The 24,268-nt window shown below is 37.0% G+C and overlaps 1 protein-coding gene across 1 annotated transcript in view; it reads right to left on the bottom strand.

Moving 5' to 3' along the window:
- Window positions 1-24,268, bottom strand: part of KCNQ5 (potassium voltage-gated channel subfamily Q member 5) — a 664,755-nt gene that overhangs the window by 163,161 nt on the left and 477,326 nt on the right. The window contains exon 3 of the mRNA XM_074237322.1: window positions 17,925-18,051. Within this exon, the coding sequence (XP_074093423.1) occupies window positions 17,925-18,051 (127 nt within the window). The remainder of the gene's footprint in view (window positions 1-17,924; window positions 18,052-24,268) is intronic.

Genomic DNA, 24,268 nt, shown 5'->3' with positions numbered 1-24,268 from the left:
TTTTCCCCCCCAGGCAGCTAAGAGGTGGATAGTCTTGGACATGAAGTGAAGAAACCTGAGTTCAAATCTTGCCTTGGGTACTTACTGTGTGACACAGGGCAAGACAGTTTCTCTTAGCCTCAGTTTCTTCTGAGATTAATTGTAAGATGGGAATAATAATATCACCGATCCCCCAGGTTATTGTGAGGCTCTAAGGAAATAACATATGTAAGGCACTTTGCAAAACTTAAATTGCCATGTAGGCTAATTATTACCATTGGATTTGATAAATAAGGAAAAGAACAATTAACCATAAGCCCCTGCTCACTATGTCCTGAATTGCATTGACAATGACATCTGTTTACAAGATTAGGTCTCCTAATCAGACCTACTCAGAGGACTCCTCTATCAATTTAAGATTAAGGTCTTGGGGTCTGACTCTGGGGACACCAGATATTCCATTACCCAATACAAGGAACCTACTTTCTCTTATTTAAAAGCTTCTATTTTGGGAACAGATAAAATCTTAAATCCTAAACCTTGTCCCCCCCCCTCTCTTTCTATGCAGAAAATGGACAATAGAAATATCAGCATGTCTGAAGTCATGGAGCATGAAGTGTCCCTGTAGAAAGGATGACAAATGACAAAAGAAAAGCATGAAGATATGATCTTTTCTTTTCTCAGAAAATGAAGGGACTTGGGACATGATTATTCCTTATAAGGTCCTCTCATTCTGTAAAATTCCCTAGAGATGACTGGAGTGTGGACAGTCATCTGGCATGTTTTTCTCATGGAGTTTTTAACTAGTTACTTCCTCTTGGATCTTTTTAAGGGACAGTCCTACAACTCATCTGAATAAAAAAACTTTCCTAGTTTTAAAGTGGAGAAAATTGGGTAATATTTGGATTAGAAACAAGAACAACTGGGTTCAAATCCAGACTCTGACATTTATTGCCTATATGAGCTTGAGTAAGTCACTTAGTTTTCCTCTGAAGGACCTCTAAATCTATGATTCTATGATTATTCAGTACAGAGATCTCATTTATCCTATATCTGACCCTAGTCTGGAATCTGGATCCAGAAAAGAACATTCACTTTGGGTATTTATTTATTTATTTATTAGTTTTTGCAAGGCAAATGGGGTTAAATGGCTTGCCCAAGGCCACAGAGCTAGGTAATTATTAAGTGTCTGAGACCAGATTTGAACTCAGAGTACTCCTGACTCCAGGGCCAGCACTCTATCCACTGCGCCACCTAGCTGCCCCTTACTTTGGGTATTTAAAAAGAAATTCCATTTGTTTTATATCTCATTCATTTCCTGATATATTTCTCTTATTCACCAACCCAACCTGGTGAGTCTCCTATTGTAACAAGGATTTTTTAAAAAAGGAAAAAAAAAGTTCAGTAATCCCAATCAACATGTGTCTGACAATATATGCAATATCTCACACTCATTCTCCCCCACTTTTGCAATGAAGGGAGGGTGGCAGCTTTTCTCTGCTATCAATCAAATACAAATTGAAGTGAGACACAAAAATATAGGTTTCTTCACAAGGGATTTTGGTCACAAATTCATGTTTTTCTGCCTCCCTCATTAGTATCCTATATGTAGCTTTAAAGGATTATGCAGTCATTAAAATAGCATCTAACGAGAGATGGCAAATTAGGACGAGAGGCTTATCAGGAGACATGGAGCATGTTCCTGGCTGCATTGCTGACTTGTTATTTGATGAATGGTTAAAAGGACTCCCATTTCCTGTCTTCCCAGGGAGAATAACAATCTTATACTGAGATCCTGCTGTTTTAGGGGTCCCATGTTCTCTCTGAACCCCAAGTTCCTTCATAGAAAGGTGCCCTCTAGAATTTTCCAAATGGTATTTGCATTGTTGTTAGTAAGTCTAATCAGAGTGAGAGTTTAAAATCTAATTTTAAAAGCCACCTACTACACTAACTACATTGTCTGCATTTTCAAATCCTGCTCTCAGCTAGCAGACTGAATCACTGGATGGTATTTATTTAAAAAAAAAAAGAGAGAGAAACAAAAATGCTATCAAGCATTTATAAAACTCAGTGGAGGCTTGACTAAAGGACTCCTACTGAAATTAATGGGGATTCACACTGGCAAATCCCAAGTTCTACTTTGAAAATTTGCCCCATAGTGATAGTTTAATGTTGCAAACACATTGTAAGTCTTCTGATATAACATCATGGCAGCTTGTCACAGAAACATAAATGTTAACCAAATAAATCTACAGTGTGACATGCAAAATGAAGACTATGGAGTAGAGTTTTATGCTTTAAGATTATGGAATTTTAGCTGGAATGGACCTTAGAGGTAGCCTAATTTAACCCCTTCAGTTTACCATTGAAGAAATGGAGGCCTGGAAACACAAAGATTGTAAATGGCAGAGCTGGTATTTGAACCCATGTCCTCTGATTTATAAAACATTTAAGACTTGCAAAGTCCTTCCATCACAACCCTGCAAGGGATGTCCTGTCAATCAATGGCAGTGATTTTCCACTGCCTCGGCTCCATCTCTGAAATTCCAGATGCCAAAAACATCTGGCAAAGTCAAAATAAATCATGTTAGAAAACAGAAGGGACCCACATCTCTCTCTCTCTCTCTCTCTCTCTCTCTCTCTCTCTCTCTCTCTCTCTTTCTCTCTCATCCATGGGGGAATTGAGTGCAATGGCTAATCACAGATCTCGACATGGAAGCTGACCTGCTCCATTTCTGAGCTGGTTGCTTTCAGTCCTTCCGAGGTAGATCAGTGGCTGCCCAATCCTGGGACTTACCATATTAAATATTTGACTTAACCCCAATCCTTCAGCTCTGTAACAGGGCTGAACTCCAGAATTCAAGTCATGTACCATCTTCAGTCTTCCTGGTAGCAGTGATTAGAGAGGGGTACCACTATGCCCAGCATTCCCAGTTCTCTTTCCATTGTATCAGCTAGTACTCTTCATTTGAGAATTTGCTTAATACTATAAAGAGTTGTGTTCAATTTAGTGAGAGCAAGATTGTAAAATAATTTATGTTATATTTCTCTCTGGCTTCAGTTCCTCTTATAAATTAAGATGATAAAAATGGATACAGTGAAAGTTAAGCAAAACCTTCAAAGGTCATCAAGTCCAACCTTCTCATTTTACAGATAAGAAATTTGTGATTCAGGGAAGTCAAGTGACAAGATAGCAAGATGGATAATGTGTTGGACATCATGGAGTCAGGAAGACAAGTTCAAATCCAACCTCAGATACTTACAAGTGTGAGATCCTGTGCTAATCATTTAACCTAAGTGTGTCTCAATTTCCTCATCTACAAATATTGATTTTTTTGCAAGTGACTTGCCCAAGATCACACAGTTAAGTATTTATTAAGTGCCTGAAGCAGCATTTGAATTCAGATCTACCTGACTCCAGGGTTAGTGCACTATCTACTGAGCCCCCAGCTGCCCCTAGTAATAGTGTTTTTAAGAACAACTTTGAATGAACAAGCCATTTTGACTATTTTTAAATACCCAAATTAACTACAAAGGACATATGAGGGAAGATGTTATCTGCATCCAGAGAACGAACTGATAAATAGATGTATAGAATGATTTCACACATATATGTATTTATTTATATATATATATATATATACATATATATATATATCTAATGGTAGCTGTTTCTAGGGTGGGATGAGGTGGAGATAACAAAAAAAGAAATTTATATGATACCTGTCTTATAAAAGAATAACAAGTAATACACAATAGATTTTCAGTTTCATGTGCAATCAGTTTTTTTGTTATACTATATTATAGAAATATTTTTTATTTCATAAATTAAAGATAAAAAATGAGAATAATAGCACCTATGTCTCAGGATTATTGTGAGGATAAAATGAGATACTATTTTTGTAAAGAGTTTTGCAATCTTAAAATGCAATATAAATTCTTCTTCATTCTTTCCTTTCTTCTTTTCTTCTTCTTCTTCTTCTTCTTCTTCTTCTTCTTCTTCTTCTTCTTCCTTCTTCTATCATTATTGTTCCTGTTTCCACCCAAACTCACATAGGGAGTAAATGTCATCATCCATATTAGAGCACAGGACCTCTGACTTCACACTCAGTGAGTTTTGCACTGCTCTAGATAGGGTGCCATACAGACACAGTGTTGTGTGTGTGTGTGTGTGTGTGTGTGTGTGTGTGTGTGTGTGTGTGTATAGGCGTTAAGAATGGCAATGGGATGAAATAGGAAAACCAGGTCAGGACTGAAGCTAGGACTGCTCATAGGACAAGTGCAAATATATGGACCCTGAGGCATCTGTTGATGGCATGTTGAGACAAGATGGCAGAGGAGATAGAGTACCAGAGCTGGAGTTGGGAAGGTTTGGAGTTGAATCCACCAATATCTCAGCTTGGTTGGTCTCAAGGCAGCAAGCACTCTGTGTTTTTTTTGTCATCTCTGGAAGTTCTATTTAGAATCAAAGTAATCTATGTGACCCATCTTGGATGATGCTTTGAAAGTTAACAAAACACCTTGAGGAGGGGTTTCTCACTAGCCTGCCAAAGGTGTTCTAAAAACTCCCAGAATGGTTAAGGACACCTGCTCTCCTGCTCTGGCAGAGGACTGAGGGGCATGTATGCTTCTTTGGATTTCATTTTTATAGGAAGAGAAGCCTCAAAATGTTAGTGCCCCCCTCTAAGATTATTTTCTATCGACCTGTGGATATCATGTACAAATATAATTGTGTATATCCTGACTTCCCCATTAGAATGTTTCTAGAGGGCAGAGATGGTTTATTTTTTTATTTAAAAATTATTTTTTTAACCTTTCTTTGCATCCTCAGAAGCCAGCATAGGGTTAAGTGGCTTGCCCAAGGCCACACAGCTAGGTAATTATTAAGTGTCTGAGACTGGATTTGATCCCAGGTACTCCTGACTCCAGGGCTGGTGCTTTATCCACTGCATCACCTAGCTGCCCTGGGCTTAAGCTTTTGAGGGAGAGAGAAACTAGGAGGTGGAGATAAGGGGTGAGTAGTATTTACTGTGTCACCTAGATGTCTCTCTCTCTCTCTCTCTGCCTCTGTTTCTCTTTCAGATTCTATACACATACATACACACAATCACACACACACACAAGCTATAATAATAGAGTATAACTTCCTAAAGGGCAGGAACTATTTGATTTCTTTTGTAACCCTAATATCTGCAGCTAAATGACTCAGTGAGTAGAGAGAGCACCCACCCTGAAGTCAGGAGGGCCTGAATTCAAATTTGACCTCAGACATTGACTATGTAGCATAAATATGAGAGACAATCAAATACAGATTTTTGGAGAGCTTTGCAAACCTTAAAGTACTATGTGAATTGTTTTTGTTATCATTCTATTATACTTATCACAACTCTCCTGGGAGTTAGCTCTGCAGATCCACAAGTTCCTGATACATTTGTGTACATGTTGTTAACCCCCCCCCCCCACTCTCTGCCTCCTTCCATCAGAATATAAGTTCCATAATGACAAAAGTTGCTTCATTTTTATGTTTGCCTCTCCAGTGCATGTACAGTGTATGTCACTCAGTGGGTGCCTCATCATTGTTTCTTAATTCATCAAAAGCTATGCAAAGCACTTTTTGACCCCTTGTAATGCTATATCAGTATGATTTTTCTAGTGTTTTTATTATTACTATTATTTTAATTATTTGCATTCTTTATTGGTAAGGAATTGCCTCACTCCATTTTGCTTGAAGACATATTTCTGTAATTGTAAAAAAAAGACTTGGAGGTGGGAGATAGAGTGTTATGGATGAAAAATAAAGAAAAGATTGTATTGAAGATTACAGGAAGAGGAATAATGTCTATTGAAGTTGGAAACATAGGTTGAAATCAAGTTGTGCTAAACAGAAGAATTTATATATATCCTAGCGGCAATAGGAAACCACTGAAGCTGGTCAAACAGGGGCATCACCTGGTTAGATTTACATTTAAGGAAAATGATACACCTTAGCTATAGCATATAGAAAGGATGTCCTGGAGTGTGGAGAGCCTCGAATGAAGTTGTTGAAATAATCTGTCAAACAGCGATGAAGGTCTGAATTAAGGGAGTAGTCAAATGGAGAGAAAGGGTCAACACAAGAGATGTGAAAATTCAAATGGCCAAATGTAATGGGGAAAGGCTGATGGAGTCCGACATTTTTATGAATACCAGAAAGATGGGCAAGATGAATCACAGACATTCCTGAATAACAGGTTTAGGTGGTGGTTCTGTGCACGTTGACCTTTTGCCAAGATCTAACAAGCACAGGCTCCATCAGTCAGCCTATTTAGGATGAAGACAGTATCCAAGTGGAGTACATGCAGTGCCTTATATGAACTTCTAAATCAGGAATAAATTAAAGATCAATTGGATTTAAATTCGCTGTCACTTTCAGTTATCTGTATGGAAAATATTCACTGAGAAATACTTATGAGAATCTAGTGACTGTACTACCATATATAGATCTAGCTTACTTTTTTTTTTTAATTTTTGCAAGGCAATGGGGTTAAGCCACTTGCCCAAGGTCACAATTAGGTAATTATTAAGTGTCTGAGGCTAAATTTGAACTTAGGTCCTCCTGACTCCAAGCTGGTGCTTTATCCATTGTGCCACCTATCTGCCCCCATCTATCTTACTATTAAAAATTCTATAGATCAGCACCTAGCCTGCTCATTCCAGTTAGAAATCAGTTAGTCAACAACCATTTATTGAGCATTTACCATGGCCTTTCTTCAGACATTACATATTTCTTATGTGGTGTATGTATTCATCTATCTCTTCCATATCTCATTTTCCCCATTGCAGTTTAGATATATTGTGGGTTGATGTAAGAAATAAAATGGGAAATTTGGGGGAGTCTTGTGGAAGCCACAGGATGATGCACAAAGGCCAGCAGACAACACAGAAAAAGTATTTTTACTTAACACTGACTACATATAACCTGTGACCAAATCCTTAACTCAAATTTTACCATAAGGTACCCATAAAAGAAAAAGAAAAAATTCAGACTTCCCTGGTAGGAAGGAGAGTCAAAAAATTTATATAAATTTTCCATATCAACAGGGATGGGGTATAGGTGGGGGGTGATAGTGGAGTATCCTTAAGCCATGTGATGTGGATGGAATCATTGTATCTGTAATGTGTTAGTATTTATTTTTGTATATATCATATCCCTGCTACTTAATTGTGGGTTTCATGAGAAGCTTTGGTTATTTCTAAGTTGTCTTTGTTTTGCCCTTGGAGATGAACACAACATCTGAGGCAGTCAAAAGTATGTGGAGTGGGGGTGGGGTGGGGTGGGGGAGCAGGTGAGACATCTCATTGTGAGGGGTCAACATTTTTCAGTTATACCTTACCTGCTGCCTCCTCACCCCAGAACTTGTCAGGTAGTTAATAAACAGTTGTAAATTGGATGAATTAATGAGTTACTCTATCAAAGAGAAGTAGATGCTTTGCTAATCTTTCATGTACTTATCAGTTATTATTTGGTGATATATCTTAAGTGGCATAGTGAATAGAGTTCTAAGTCTGGAGTCAGGAAGATAAGAAAGGGTTCAAATTTGGTCTCAGACACTTAATAGCTGTGTGATCCTGGGCAAATCACTTAAGTCCGTTTGCCTCAGTCTCCTCATCTGTAAAATGAACTGGAGAAGGAAATGGCAAATCAATCCAATATCTTTGCCAAAATTCCCCCAAAAGGATCAGTGAGTCAAATGTGATTGAAAAATAACTAAAAAAAGCAAACAAAATAATTGTTTGTACATGCATAATCCCTTTATAGGATTGTAAACTCCAATTGGAAGATGTTCCTCAAACAACTAGAACTATTCAAATCATCACTCAGTCAACAAACATTTATTAAGATATTATGTATTGAAGATACAAAAGAGGCAAAAAGTCCCTGCGCTCTAAAATCTTGCAGTCTAATGGGTAAGACAACATAAAAGAAAGACATACAGAGCAAGCTATGTAATAACAGAGGGGAAAGCATTAGAATTAAGAGGGGTTGAGGAAGGCTTTCTTTGGAAGATAGATCTTTGGTTGAGACTGAATGAATAAATAAATGTTTGTTGGAGGAATGAAATCAGAATCAATTTTATTATTGAAAAGAGTCTTAGAAATAATTTCCAATTTCGCAGTTTTTACCAATAAGAAAACCAAAATTTAGAGAAATGAAGCAATTTGTCTGTGATAGTGGCAATGCAAAGACATTTAGAAAAAATGACTTTAAAACAAGGTTTCAGAAGCCAGTATCTGGATGAGAAAACACATCTTTTTCATTCTGAATGATTTTTGTTCACTCATATTAACTATGTTTTGCATTTTTCATGTTTATTTTGTAGCCTTTTCTAATAATTGATGGTAATAGAGTTCATAACTAGAGGCAACCTCTGAAAATATCCAATCCAGCTTCCTCATATTATGGATGAGGGAACAGGCACTGACAGTTTAATTGATTTGACACACTCATAGCTAGTTAGTAGAGGAACTTGGATTCAGATTCAAGTTTCCTAATTTTTAATCCAACATTTTTGCTATTCCAGCATGTGGTTTCTTTTATTAATATTTAAGGACGAATTGATATGTAATTATTCCACCTAATTTCTTAAACCTAAATACATTTTTTTGTAAAATGTAATATACATAATATAGCATATTCTTAAAAAAATTGAAATTTATATCAGCAAAATCAGGTAAATTCTTGTGGCTTTAAGTTTTCAAAAGCAACTGAACATTTTGCTAGAAGTAAAGCATTCTATAAATTCTCCCAGATTATGCCAGGGGATCAGGTTATTCCTTGAGTTCAAATTTGGTGCACTAGAGTAATGATTTCCTAAAAGGGCATCTGAGTGTCCTTTAAGAACTAATAAGCATTCCATAGTATTCCCAAGGAGAAGTTGTCTTGCTCTGGGCAATCTGTCCAATTAGGAAATACACTGGAAGCCAGGTAGCAGTGCTCATTATGGGGTGAAATTTGGTATAAAGCAGGACTGTTCTGGATCCCATCCGAGGAGGTATGAGGAGCCCACAGGAACTCATTTTTGGGTTATTGCTCTGCATTTTGGGAGTACTCAGTTTTGGAAGCTTCAAGTATAGATGGGAACTGCAAAGCAACTACAAGTTGGGTTATTGCCTTTTTTTCCCCGATTTTCTTTTCAAGGCAGATGGCAGCAAATGGCCAATTGATTCTGTTATTTTTATGGTTGCAAAAATACATATCCAGCATTTTGTCTGCAAATTTCAGACTTGTTCTTGTTCTTTCTTAAAGAGAATTGCCAAAGAATCCCTGAATATTTCCTTCTCGTCATTTTATTTAAATCAAAAGTCACAAAACTAACTGAGAATGCAGCATTTCCTGACTATCCAAGTAGGCTAATGGTTTGGTTAATTCATCATGGTTATGTCTCTTCTGTTCCATGATTTTTTTTTTCTTTTTGATATGGTTCCTTTGACTGAAATAGAAAACAAATACCATCTTGGTTTGCAGTGAAGTAGGCTTAGCTTTCAGGAATTAAAGAGTCAGTAGTTACTCTGCCCTCTATCCTTGTCAGACCACGTCTGAAATGTTGTGCTCAGTTTTGGGTGTCACAGTTTAAGAAAGACATTGATAAACTAGAGAATGTTCAGTTGAGGGTAACAAGGTTGATAGAGTGAATGGGAAGCTGGGTGTCCATTGGATAGAGTGCCAGGTCTGGAGTCAGGAAGTCTCATCATCTTGAGTTAAAAATCTGTCTCTAATACTTATCAGTTGTGTGACCCTGGGCAAATCACTTAACCCTGTTTTCCTCAGTTTCCTCATCTGTAAAATGAACTGGAGAAGAAATGGTAAATGACTCCAGGATCTTTGCCAAGAAAACCCCAAATGGGGTCATGAAGAGTCAGACAAGATAGAAAAAAGACTGGACAACAAGAAGAGTCTAAAAGAACTGGACATGTTAGGACTGAGAGTTAGATTTAGGAAGAACATGTTGATAAATAGAGCCAAAAGTGGAATGTGGGCTACCTTAGGTGGTAGTGGAGTCTTCTTCACTAGAGGTCTTCAAACAGGTCAGTCAGATCTATTAAAATAGGAATTCCTTTTAGGCATGGGTTAGACAAGATGGCCTTCTAAATTCAGATTCTGTGACTCTGATAAAACATTCTGTTCTTCTGATGCTGAGTGAGATGAGCAGAACCAGAAAAACACTGTACACCCTAACAGCAACATGGGAGTGATGTTCAACCTTGAAGGACTTGCTCATTCCATCAGCACAACAATTGGGAACAATTTTTGGCTGTCTGCAAAGGAGAGTGCCATCTGTATCCAGATAGGGAGCTGTGGAGTTTGAACAAAGTACAAGGACTATTCCCTTTAATTCGGAAAAAAAACCCCAGATGTCTTATGGTTTGATCTGGTAACCTCTGAGAATTCTGTTCTCTTTAAGGATATGATTTCTCTCTCATCACACCCAATTTGGATCGAGGTACAACATGGAAACAAAGTATAGACTGACAGAGTGCTCTCTGTGGGGTGGGGGTGGGGGGAGGGAAGCAAGATTGGGGGAAAACTGTAAAACTCAAATAATATCTTTAATAAAAATTAAAAAAAACATTCTGTTCTTCATGTGATAATTAGGGCTCAACTTCAAGTGATCAATTTGGACAAACCTGTAGAAATAAGCCTATATAATTTTTTAAAAACATTGAACATATTGAATTAACGGAAAATGTGAGCTAGAACTATGCCAGAGAAGAAATGAATGAAAATCTAAATAAGAGCTGTGTGGAGGAGGCAAATTAGGGATTGGAAAAATAATATAATTCTTTCACAAAATGCTTTAGAACCAAAGACAGAAGGAGGGATATGCATATGTATCAACTTAAAAATGGTGGTGGTGAGGAACAGTTGATCCACCTTTTGAAATCCTGGGCTGCTAATTTCGTATTAAGATAAACTCACAATGATGAATCCAGACTGGTAGAGGGGTACAGGCAATTAGAATACAACTAGCCACTTTACTCTGGTTTTGGTAAAGCTAAAAGTCTGGTTTATGATTTTTCCTAAATATAACAGTCATTGACATTTTCTTGAAGACCTGATATTGGGCTTCAGAAGAATATATTTGAGAGAGAAATTATCTCTTGATTTACCCCTCCACTCCTAATCAGGGATCCTAATCAGCTTTTTAAAAAGCTTTTAAGGGGCAGCCAGGTGGCACAGTGGATAGAACACTGGCCCTGGAGTCAGGAGGACCTGAGTTCAAATCCGGCTTCAGACACTTAATAATTACCTAGCTGTGTGGCCTTGGGCAAGCAGCTTCACCCTTAAGCCTTGCAAAAAAAAAAGTTAAATAAGATTGAATTTCAGGAAAAAAAAGGGGGCGGCTAGGTGGCATAGTGGATAAAGCATCGGCCTTGGAGTCAGGAGTACCTGGGTTCAAATCTGGTCTCAGACACTTAATAATTACCTAGCTGTGTGGCCTTGGGCAAGCCACTTAACACCATTTGCCTTGCAAAAAAAAAGCTTTTAAAACAGGAAAGGATACACACACACACACACACACACACACACACACACACACACACATACATATACAGTCCATATATATGTTATGTCTGTATGTAGGTGGGTGGGTGTGTATAATTCTAAGTATAGATTAATGAATACCAGACTGATGTCTTATGATTCTTGGGGAACATACTGCAAGACTGGAAAAAAGATGCACAAACAGCTTTCTTTAGAAGACACCAAAGGACCCAAGGAGTCAATGCTAGAAATAATGTCAGAATTTCTGACAGATTGGGCTCATTAAAATAATCTAAGTACCAGTCTTTGGTACTATTTGCTATTCACTGGAAGGTCATTAATGAAAACTAGAAAGAACAAGGACTATGAAATCACTTTCATAAGAAAATTTGAACATTTTTACCACTTTGACTACTAGTCTGAATAATCTGTGTCAAACTGCAAAGGTAATCACCAAATGTTAGACAGGGAAGATAGACAGTCCAGGTAAATTAAGGACAATATGGTAGTAATTATTAAGTGCTAAACCAAGAACATTCTGTCAACCAGGAGTATAATGATCAATACCCAAAGCTGTGAAAATATCATTACTACCGTGCTGGGAGGGATGTGCACTGAACAAACTAGGTTCTTTTATTGAAGACAGGTTTAAAGTGACTCCCTCCCCAAGCACAAAGGGAGTTAAAAATCAATAGAGATGTGAAAGAAACTCTTAGTTTTAAGAAAGAACATAGATGTCTTCCCTCAATTTAAACATGGCTAAAAGATGTTTTTTGAAACACAAAAATATAGAGATTTGGCCCTTGACTAATACAACAACAAACAAAAACCGAACAAATACCAAACTGCAGCATAAAACTGTAAAATAATAATTCTGGGACTTAATAAGGTAAACAGATTACTAGTTCCTTCATTAGCTCTAGTTAGCTGTGATTATTTGAAAAGATGGGCCAATGGTCAATGGCTGTATCCACTGTGTCAAAGGTAGCAGTTTTTATGTATGTTCTCATGAACTATTGCCTAGGTCACAACAATCTTCTGGATGCTCTCCTTTTGGGAATAGTTGATAGATTTCCAAGGGGAATTCAAGGAGGACATTTGACTTGGATATCAAATCACAGAATCCCAGGGCCCAATGAGAAGTCATCTATTCCATTCTCCTACCTCTGATTAGACTCAGAGCTATGCTGCCCTTAGACAAATAAGAACCTATTTTTAATAAATGACAAGGTTCTATTTGAGATTCAGAATGGTGTGGAGAATAGAAAGCTGAGACTTCAGAGTCACAACGACTTGGGTTTTGATGGCTCAGAGTGAGTACAAATAGCAATTGTTTCTGTTCTGGTTAGAAATTCTGAGGGTCTTCTCCCAGATTTATGCTTTTGTGAAGTCAAACTAGGTCATCTTTTGCCTCAATTATTGCCTAACCTTTAATTTCTGAATGGGTGTCATCTCAAACAAACTGAGACCTGGGAAAGACCTTAACTTTAAAAGTTCAGGATCTCCCACAGAATTTGAGGCCATTGCTAGTCTGATAATGAGGCTTTGTACAACCCTACCTCACTTAAATGGATTGTGGCTCCATGAATTGACTTGCAAGAAAAGACATCATCCTTTTGATGTCACTGACCCTCTTTGATAATGAACAACAGAAATATTTATTTATTTTTATTTTAGTCGTTTCAGTCATGTTTAACTCTTTGTGACTCCATTTGGGATTTTCTTTGCAAAGATACTGGAATGATTTGCCATTTCCTTCCCCAGTCCATTTTATAAATGAGGAAACTGAGTCAAATTGGTTAAGTAACTTGCACAGGGTCACAGAATTAGTGACTGTCTGAGGCCAGGTTTAAATTCAGGAAGATGAAGTTTCATGATTTTATACACTGTGCCACCTAGCTACTTTATTACTTTAATCAAATTCCTTTCATGACAGGTCATACCCAATTATTACATTTATACAATTATTCCATTATAACATAGCTCATTATTACACAGATTTAGTTAGACTCCAGATGAGTGTGGTAGGAAATAAGTGTTAATATAGGATCTACTATACCAGAAACTGTTAAAAATATTTTACAAATATCATCTTATTTGATGAAATCATAACAAATACATTCAACATAAGTGGAAGTAACAGTTATCCCAAACTCAAATGTCAGTTCTGTCCCCTGAATCATTTATCACTGGCCTTCGTTTTGATGACATGAACTCCTTTTGCAAAGAAATTAATTTAGCAGGCATAAAACAACCTGAGTGAAAGAAAAGACAAGAAAATATTCTCAAATTGCAGCTATCTCTGCATAAAATGACACAAATTGTGAAGTATGTATCAACTCATACAGGATTCTAATAGGAGGGATGGATCAAAGAGAATGGGATGCTGTTTTGCAGTCTTTTTTTTTTTTTAAAGAAACATTGGTATCTGAGGCAGGATGAGAGGGGATTCAAGGACTAAGGGCAGCTGATGCTTCCCAGACTAAAAGCAGTTATCAAAAGGCAGCAGGCTCCTATAGATGGAATTTTCTTTTTAGCTCCCATGCCAGAACAAATGCTGCCCCAACCCTTGGTATTGGAGAGAAACCAATTTTAAATTGGTTTTAAAATCTGGAGTGGGAGATGCCTATAATCATCCACAAAACCTTTCTCATACAGTAAAAGTTGAGTGAATTTTGGCTGTCCATTTCTTATCTGGATTGGTTAGTCTTGGTCTCCTGGGAATATGAAGTACTTTTTTTTTGTGAGGCAGTCTGGGATCAGGTTACCATGCCCTGTGATGCAGCTTATGCTGGCTGAGAATGTAGAGAGTGAAAGAAAAAAGTCTGAGTAAAATCAAGACTCTTCAGTTACATGTTTCTGGGTGGGCTACTCCTGTAAATCAAGAATTCCCATACCCACCTGGTTACCTGTAAAATAGCATAACAACTCTGACAACAGAAAGGAATTGCATCTTCCCAGAGAAGAGATATTTGGACAAATAAATAGTAATAGCTTGGATCCAACCCAGAGAGGCATCTGAGGACTGTGGTAATTTATAATTCACTTTGAATTTTATCTCCCCCCCACCCCAAGTTTGAAAAAATAATGCTGAATCTTGACATGAAAGACTCAACTCAATAAAACATTCTATGGGGGAAAAAAGCCTGTACTTGTACATCAAAGCATTCAGATAATGAAAAGAAATGGTCATTTCAAATAAATCACAGATTGTTAGCACTATAAGGTATCTTAGAGACCTCTTAGGCCAACCCATTTTATTTTATAGAGTGAGGTTCTGAAATAAGAAATGAGTTGTTTATGTTCACCGAGGGGGTTAGATCTTGCTAGGATGTGAACACGGTTTCCAGACTACCAATATACCATGCTGTTTAATCATAATAAAGTCTTCCATGTTTATCTTCTATAAAATGGAATTGATTAACTTTGCCTTACAGAGATACTATGGGGAAAATAATTTGTAATTATTAAAGGATTTCTAAAGAAATGTGAGCTATTTTTATTGTTAATGATTAAGGCACTTCTTATAATATTATTTAAATTTTGTCTTTAATAAATTATATTATTTTATATATGATACACTGTATAAAATAAATTTAAACATGATTTAATTTGGGGATAGTTTCATGACTTTTTTGGGAAGAATATTGGAATTGTAATTAGAAAAACTAGGTTGGGATCCTAGCTTGGCTCCTTCCTACCTATGTGACTTTGGGCTAATTACTTTCCTTGTCTTGGTCTTAGCATCCTCATCTATGAAATGAGGAGGTTGGTAGATGACCTCTGATGTCCCTTCCAGTCTTGCTTCATCCCAATTCACACGTAAGTCAAGATATAACTGTTGATGTCTCTGGTCTTCCACAAATCAATAGCAGTTATAAATCAGTGATGGTGACATGGAATAATAGTCTTGCTATCAGGAAAACCCGAGTTCAGATTCTGCCTCAGATACCCTTGGCAAGAACTCTCATTCTCTGGAATTTCCTGGAGTCAGCTTCTAAGAGCAAACCTAGCCCAGTGTTCTGCAGGCTATCTTCCCATAGAACTGAATGTATCATCAGGATGGAGAGAGAGAGAAAGCCAAGAATGATTTCTGGGTGACAAAGCAATCTAGTTCCTCTATATAGCAGTGTGAGTATTCCTCTGTTGTGCAGTTACCCGAGGAGCATCTCAAGTGGTAGATTGTACTATAGTGTTCTGGAGATTTTAAGGCACAATTTCATGATTAGGACTAGAAAGTCACAAGTTAGTGAGAGATGTACGCCTGAAAATACCATCTGATCAACACCACCTGCATGATCTTGGGCATGTCATTTAATTTCCACTGGGCCTGATTTTACTCATTGCAGCCAGGTAGGTGGCACAGCAAATGGAGTGCTGTGTCTGGAGTAAAGAAGTCCTGAGTGAAAATCTAGCCTCTGATGCTTGTTAGTTGTGTGATGCTAGACAAGTCATTTAACTTCTGTTTGCCTCAGTTTCCTCAACTGTAAAATTTGGATAATAAAAGCACCTACTTCACCAGAATGTTGTAATGAAAAAATGAGATATTTGTAACTATCTCATTAGCACAGTATTTGGCACTTGTAAATTCTTGTTCCTTTTTCTCCTTTTATCAGTAAGATTAGGACATTGAACTAGGTGGTCTTTGAGGTATCTCATTATGTGCCTGTGTTAGTGGTCATGAGATTCTTGTATTCAGGGGTCAAGTGACCTTTGATACTTAATACTAAAGAAACAACAACCTGGAAGCATCAACTATGGTAATAATGGAAGAACTAAACAATATTGTAGTCTCCACAGTTCATTTTGGTTTTAACTTCAGTTTAAAAATTGAGATAGGGTGGCTAGGTGGCACAGTGGATAGAGCACTGGCCCTGGAGTCAGGAGTACCTGAGTTCAGATCTGGCTTCAGATACTTAATAATTGCTTTAGCTGCATGGCCTTGGGTAAGCCACTTAACCCCGTTTGCCTTGCAAAAACCTTAAAAACTGAGATAGAGAAAGATCAGAGAGAATGAAGGAAAACTCAGTTATTGATAAATGATACAGAGGTAGGATACTTGTCCTATGTTCATTGTTAATGTGGGAGCCATGATCCTTAAAAAGGCTATTTGTATCATCATTAATATCATCTGACATGCCAATTTATGCTGATATACAAGTAGAAAGGATTTAGAGCATCCTTGCTGGGTAAAGATTCAGTGTTGGCCTGCTTACATTGAGGAAGCACTCTGCTCACATTATACAGAGACCTTCAAGAAGTCTGAAATAAAACTGTTGTTGTTATGTCATTTCAGTTGTGTCTGACTCTTTGTGACCTCATTTTGGGTTTTCTTGGCAAAGATACTGAAGTTTTTTTCCTCTAGCTCATTTTTACAAATGAGAAAACTGAGACAAATAGGGTTAAGTGACTTGCCCAGGGACACACAGCTAGTGTCTGAGGCCAGATTTAAACACAGGAAGATGGATCTTCCTGACTCCAAACTCAGAACTGTATCCACTGTGCATCCAAGAGCCCCTGAAATAGAACTAGGGTAAGATAAATAATACTTTTGCTAGGCATTTCTTGAATCTGCCTATGTTAATAAGTAGAAGGCAGAAGTCATTACATTTTGCTCAGAGCTGCTTGTATCAGCTTAGTCTGGGAAAATCCATGGTTCTTGTCCCCAGAGTTCAGAAAACACTAAAAGTTAATTAAGTCTTGCTAACTGATGTTAAATAACAATATTCGAGACGCACTGGTGGGGGCTTGTGGGCTATAGTAATAGAAAGACCTTCTCTCCATCCCCATCCTCTAGCTCTCTAGGGGATAACCTAAGAGCCCTAAGGGGGACAACTCTGCCAGCGTGAGTGTTGGGAGAGCAGCCCCAGAACAAAGGTCTGGGAAGACTTTGAACCAAATCTTTGCCTAGAGATGCCACTTAAGTCTCTGCTCCTTATTTCTCAAAGGTCTTTAACAATAGAATGATGTACTATGATTTCTGGTACAGGTCATCACATTTTGGGTTTCCACACTGACAAGGCTTGTTGGTGAGGGACTTCATGAAAGTACTTATGAATACTTAAGCTCACCTAGACATTGATAACTTCTCTCTATCTCTGTGTAGCCTTAAAAATTCATGCAAGCTAGCCAATCATGAACATGTTCCTTTGTGTCAGTGAAAGAAAATCATTTGAGCTCAATATTTCCATGGTGCTCATTGATGGGTATTTTTATGACTGTTAGACATCCACCCATCCCAGGTAATCTCTGTTAGAGTACTCCGTCATTTATCATAGTAAAGAGGAATGTTGGTACAATGTTGAAATCAATACTTAGCTCAGATCAGTCCTGAAGCATTGTATAAAATTTCACATGTATCAGACTCAGAAAGGTACTTGGTTCTTTTGTTGCTGCTCTGTATCATTGCTTTGATGCTCACCTATAACACAGAATGGTTTTCTGGCAAATCGCAATCTTCCTTGCCATCCTCTATAGCGACAGCAGCAACCAGCTGACCAGATACGGATGATGAACTCCAAACCAAAGACGACAATCATCACAAACTCCTAAAAAGAACAAATAAAAATATATTTGTGGTAGGCACATTTGGAGCAAACTAGCAGGTTTTTGAACAACTTGAAAAATACAGTTACTTGAAATTCTTAGTTTTAACTGAACCTTGGAGGTCAGCTAGTCCAAACTTCTCAAACTCAGGTCCAGTGTGGGGGCAATGACTTAGTCAAGGTCTCAAGGAAACTAATGATAATGTTGAGACTGACTTTTTCTATTACATCACACCAAGACTTTTCCTACTATATCATACTGCTTTTAATTCTTCTTTTTTCTGAATCAAACTACAACAAAACAAGATTTTTGTACATACGTGAAAGCTGATGGCTCAGTAGAAAGACCACTGAGTCTAGAATCATGAAGACCCAAATTAAAATCTAGCCTCAGACACGTCCTAGCTATGTGACCCTGAGCAAATCACTTAACCTTGATTATCTGACAAAACATCCATCAGATAGTTTGGAGAAGAAAACATTAAATTATTGTCAAAAAAATCCTAAATGGGGTCACAAAGAATTGGGCATGACTGAAATGACCGAGCAACAACAACAGGCAGCAAAATATTCTTTTTTCAGCTTTTTTACATTTTAGGGTTCTGATCTAATTCCATATATATATATATATATGTATATATATATATATACATATATATATATATATAAATATATGCTGAATAACTGTCATATCCTGTCCAATCCATATGGAGGAGTAGTTGGTTTTATATTAGCTACTTAATAATGTAGAATGTCTGAATTTGAAACCAGGAACATAATTTCAAGTGTATATATTAGGTAGAAAACAGTTTTATTTGAGAGAGAGAGAGAGACAGAGAGAGAGAGAGAGAGAGAGAGAGAGAGAGAGAGAGAGAGAGAGAGAGAATCCTTAAGCCTGTGAGGCTGACCTGCTTCATGGGGAAGCAAACATTTACACAGTAATTTTGTTCCTTTTTTATAGTTTTAAATGAGACAGCATGGTGCTGCAGATTGAAAGCTGACCTAGGAGCTAGCACAGGCCTGGCTTCAAGCCTTGCTACTGTCATATACTGACTGGGTGATCCTGAGCAAATAAATCTCTTCTTGCTCTAGTCAACTCTCTATGACTCTACATTGCAGAGAAAGTGCCAACCTGCCCTGGTAGAGAAATTTCTCACCAGAGAGTTCCCTATATCAATAAAACCATAATTCGGCCTCTTTCTTTATAATTTAATTATGTTTTTACAAAACAGCAGACCAAAGAAATGTGGACTTCTACTATACATCTCCTGTATGAGTGGAGACATCAAATCCCAAGAATTTGATTGGCAAGTTAGCTTGTTGTTTCTCTGTGAGGCATGATAACATCATGATTATGGATTTGTGACTGGAGTCATTTAGGAAGAGTGGGGAGTTAACCCAAGGGAAAAATAAACTTGAAATAGTTCATTAAGTGACTTGCCATAGAATAAAAGGCCAAAATTACATTTGGAAAGTAGAAGTTTTCCCCTGTCAAGATTAACATCTTGTACTGATTAGCTAGGGAACAAGTGCTTTGTTGATCAAAATTGGTTCTTTTCTATTTCATTGCACTCTTAAAACAAAACAAAAAATCAGAGTGACTCCAGTTCTTTCCTCCTTATTTGGTAGTGGCAGTAGAGGCAGGTAGAAAGACCCTGAGTTCAAATGCTGCCTCAGATCTTTACTGCCTATGTTGCCCTGGGCAAATCACTTGAGCTCTCTCAGTCTTAGTTTCCTCATCTGAAAATTGAGGATAATCTTAGCACAATAATCTCACAGAGTTATTGTGATGACCAAATGAGATAATGTATGAATTATATTTGGCTAATCTTAAGGCACAATAAAAATGCTGCTGCTACTTCTACTTCTACTTCTACTTCTACTTCTACTTCTACTTCTACTTCTACTACTACTACTACTACTACTACTACTACTACTACTACTACTACTACTATTACTACTACTACTAGCATTGACCTTGGATTTGGGAGCTCAAATCCAGCCTCAGACACTCAATGCTTACTAGCTGTGTGACCTTGGACAAGTCACTCAATCCTGACTGCCTCACATCCAGGGCCATCTCCAGGCATATTGATTCCTATCTGGCCACTGGACCCAGATGGCTCTGAAGGAGAAAGTGAGGCTGGTCACTTAGCACATCTCCCCCCCCCCCCCCCCCCCCCCCGCCAAATCAAATTCAATTTATGAGCATGTCATGGTATCATCTCCCTAATGTCATGGTTTTCTTCAAGAATGAAGGGCAAATATCATCATCACTACCATGACTACTGTGTACTTCAACTACTACTGCTACTACAACTACTATTATCTACTACTACTCTAACTACTTCAACTGTTGCAACAACTACTGCTATTTTTATAAAAAGAGCCTGGTGGGACAGTTAGGTGGCACAGTGGATAGAGCACTGGCCCTGGAGTCAGGAGGACCTGAGTTCAAATCTGACCTCAGACACTGAATAATTACCTAGCTGTGTGGCCTTGGGCAAGTCACTTAACCCCATTGCCTTGTAAAAACCTACCCCCTCAAAAAACAAATTACTGTGACTATTACTACTATTATGATAATTGCTTCAATTACTATTACTTTACCACTACTATTATTATAACTATTTCAATTACCACTAATACTAAATACTTTGACTACTATTATTTCCTTTTCAATCTAAAAATTTTATTTGTTTTCCAACTACTTGCAACAGTAGTTTTCATTAATTTTTTTGGCAAAGTTTTGAGTTTTACATTTTTCTCCCTTCCTTTCTTCCCTCTTCCCTCTCTCTGACAGAAATCAATCTAATATAGGTTCTACATATGTAACTATGCTAAATATAGATACATATTGATCATGTTGTGAAATCCAAATGGAAGAAAAAATATTAGAGAGAAAAAATGGCTTAGTACAGATGAGAACTTTAAAAAATTGAAGATAGCAACCTTTGGTATGCACTAAACACTGTTCCTTCTCTGGATATAAATGTCATTTTCCATCTCAAGTCTTTTAGAATTTTGACTACTATTACTACTAATACTATAACTACTTTAACTAGTGCTACTGCTACTACTATTCTAAGGGCTTCTAATACTGCTACCACTAATAATAACATAAATAGTGATCAGTGGGAATAAATATATGGAACTAAAGTCAAGTCTGATATGAAAGGGAAACATCTTGAGTTATGATGAGAGATGGTGGACATAGTAAGTTTAGTAATACATGATCTTAGAGAACATATATGATATTAGAGAATCTTTATTTATATGGTCGTAAGATCATAGGGTTAGAAGTCATTACGTTCCACCTCTTTTTTAAACAGTTGAAGAAACTCAGTTTCACACAAGTTAAGTGACTTATCCTGGCAACACCTGCTAGTTACACCATTTTTTTAAAGACTAAAATCTGAGGGGCAGCTAGGTGGCTCAGTGGATAAAGCACCAACCCTGGAGTCAGGAGTACCTGGGTTCAAATCCGGTCTCAGACACTTAATAATTACCTAGCTGTGTGGCCTTGGGCAAGCCACTTAACCCAATTTTCCTTGCAAAAAAAAAAAGAAAAGAAAAAAAGACTAAAATTTGAGATTATGGAATTCACAGTAGAAATTTCATTACACAAAGACTAGAGAGTAGTATTTCATTTTACTTTGCTATTAATTATTATCTAGAAAAAATCAGCATGGTATAGAAGAGAGAACAGTATTTAGAGTCTTACTGAATTCAAATCTGGTCTTAGAGACTTAAGAGCTGGCTGACCCTGGGCAAGTTGCTTAACCCTATTTGTCTTAGTTTCCTCATCTGTAAAATGCGTTGGAGAAGGAAAGGGGAAGCCACTCGAGGATCTTTGCCAAGAAAACCCCAATTGAGAGCATGAAGAGTCAGGCATGACTGAAAACAACTAACAACAATGATGACAACAGTTTTCTGGATCCAGGTTTATGCCACCCAGTTGTCCTTTCGTAGTCTTTGTTTCTGCTATAAAGAAATATTCACTCTTTTCTCAAGATAGAAAATAAGATTCAATGCCCCCTTAGAAGAAAGATATAATGTAAAGAAAATAACATTATGAGTTATTTTTGCTAATCTCCTGCTGTACCTCTCAGAAGTCTAGTGATTCACATTTCTATCAATACTGAAATTCTACCAACAATATAGCTATCATCCACATTGATATGCACATCCTGCTTGACAATTAAAATTTTTAAAGTACATTTTTCTATTTGATTATTACAATTCTATTTAAGTAAGGAGCATTAGATGCATTATTACTCCCATGTTACAGGTGAGGAAACAGAAGATTAGAAGGGAATGAATGGATGAAATCTACATGGTTAGAAAGTAGCCTTGATAGAGATCTTTTCATATTGACTCCAGGGCTCTCTGGGCTATACCACATTAGACTTCTAAATATGCTCCCTCATTAATCCTTTATAATAAGCCATAAAGAACAGATTTCCTGTCCTTGGTTTAGAAATAAGGAAAAAAAGACACAGAAATGAATAAACCAATATTCAATGAGAAATATATTTACATATATATATATATATATATATATATATATATGAAAATTCAAATCCATTGCTTTTTAGAACAATGATCCAGTCATTACCCTATCATCTTTTGAATATTAAAGACACAAAAGTCCTCATTTTAACAAACCCTAGAAATAGCTTTTCTAAGTCTCTAGAGATTTCAAACTAGTCTTGGTATATTATTCTTGTATTTCCTAAAGAGGCATTAAGTCAAAATTGATTGATTTTTGCAAGATGCTACAATGCCAAAAAGCCCATGTTCTAGTTGTTTTCTCATTAATTAACAGTACTGTTCATTAAAACACTAAGTGACCTTTGTCTAATTTGCTAGATGGCTGCTGTGACCATTAGCTTTTCCTGGTTTTATGCCATCAAGTTGAATTTTTTTTGTGAAAATGAAATGTTGACATTATAAACCCTGTGACATTTGCACCAATTCTTGAAGAGCTGTGGCTAATTAGTCACATCAAATTGGAGCTCACAGTTCTATTCAGAATATCAGTACAATCAATTTCTAGCTTTTTTTTTTCATTCCTCCCCCCTTCTCTGTACTTAAAAGTAACCTAGGGCAGTCAGGCCAGGATCTCTTCTCATAGAATCCCTGTAGGGAAAAGATTTGTGACGTAAATTTAGACGTAAATCTTCAAGAAAGATATCAGTCAGAAGGATTGTGGGCATAAGTATGAGGAAAGTGGAAAATTCTGGAAGCATAAAAATAAATGGTGATAAAATCTACCCCTGACTCTCCTAAAATCAGAACATGAAAATCAATGTACCAAAAAAAGTAATCACATCACAGAGTTTTAGAGGTAAGATTCTGAAAAGTGGAAATATCTGAAAGAAATGATGTCTAAGTGAATGATAAATAAATTTATTAAATACTATATGACAGGTACTGTGATTAAAAATATAAAAACAAAGGTGACAGTTTTTGCCCTCAAGGAGCTTATATTCCAAAAAGGAGAATGGTTGATCTGGAAAGTTATAGGGAGAGTAAGAGGATTAATATACTCTTTCTAGGTACAATGACAGATTTAATTTGATCTTGGTTCCAGAACTGGAAAGAGGTGGTGGTAGTGGGGTAGAACTGTCCTGATTTACAAGAATCATTACTTAGTGATAGATCTCTTTAAAAAGTTGTGCAAATTTTTTTTTTTAATATTTTGGACTTCACAGATAACTATTTATTTGATGTGAAAACCCCACTCAAATGATTTTTTAAAAGCCCCTTAAACGTGTCAACTGCACTACATCTCATCATTGGTAGAACAGGAATATTTCAGCAATATTGGAGACATTAACTCTTTCAAGCCATTAACTAGATTCCTAGAGAACAAGAAGAGGCAATTGATAAAGAGTCATCTGAAGGAACTAATGATTTTTCATAAAAAAGGTAATTTGGTTTCTTTTCTGACTAGCATCCCAGGACCATTCCCCCAAATCATACTGCCCCTTCACTTCAGAGTAAGAAGGGATCTCAACACATATTGAGTTCAATTCTTTCAAAAAAAGAATCCTTACTATAACTACACTGCTGCTGTAATGGTTGTGATAAGTGATCATGCAACTTTTATTCTTGTGAACCTACAATGAGGACCATAACTATCTTCCAAGGCAACCTGTTCCACTTTTAGCCAGTTTTAATTATTATAAAGCACTGCCCAGTTCCCTCCACCCCC

This window comes from Macrotis lagotis, chromosome 5, assembly GCF_037893015.1.
Source record: "Macrotis lagotis isolate mMagLag1 chromosome 5, bilby.v1.9.chrom.fasta, whole genome shotgun sequence".
Lineage (NCBI taxonomy): Eukaryota > Metazoa > Chordata > Mammalia > Peramelemorphia > Peramelidae > Macrotis > Macrotis lagotis.
The sequence above is the reverse complement of the archived record's forward strand: the minus strand, read 5'-3'. Positions and strand labels throughout refer to the sequence as shown.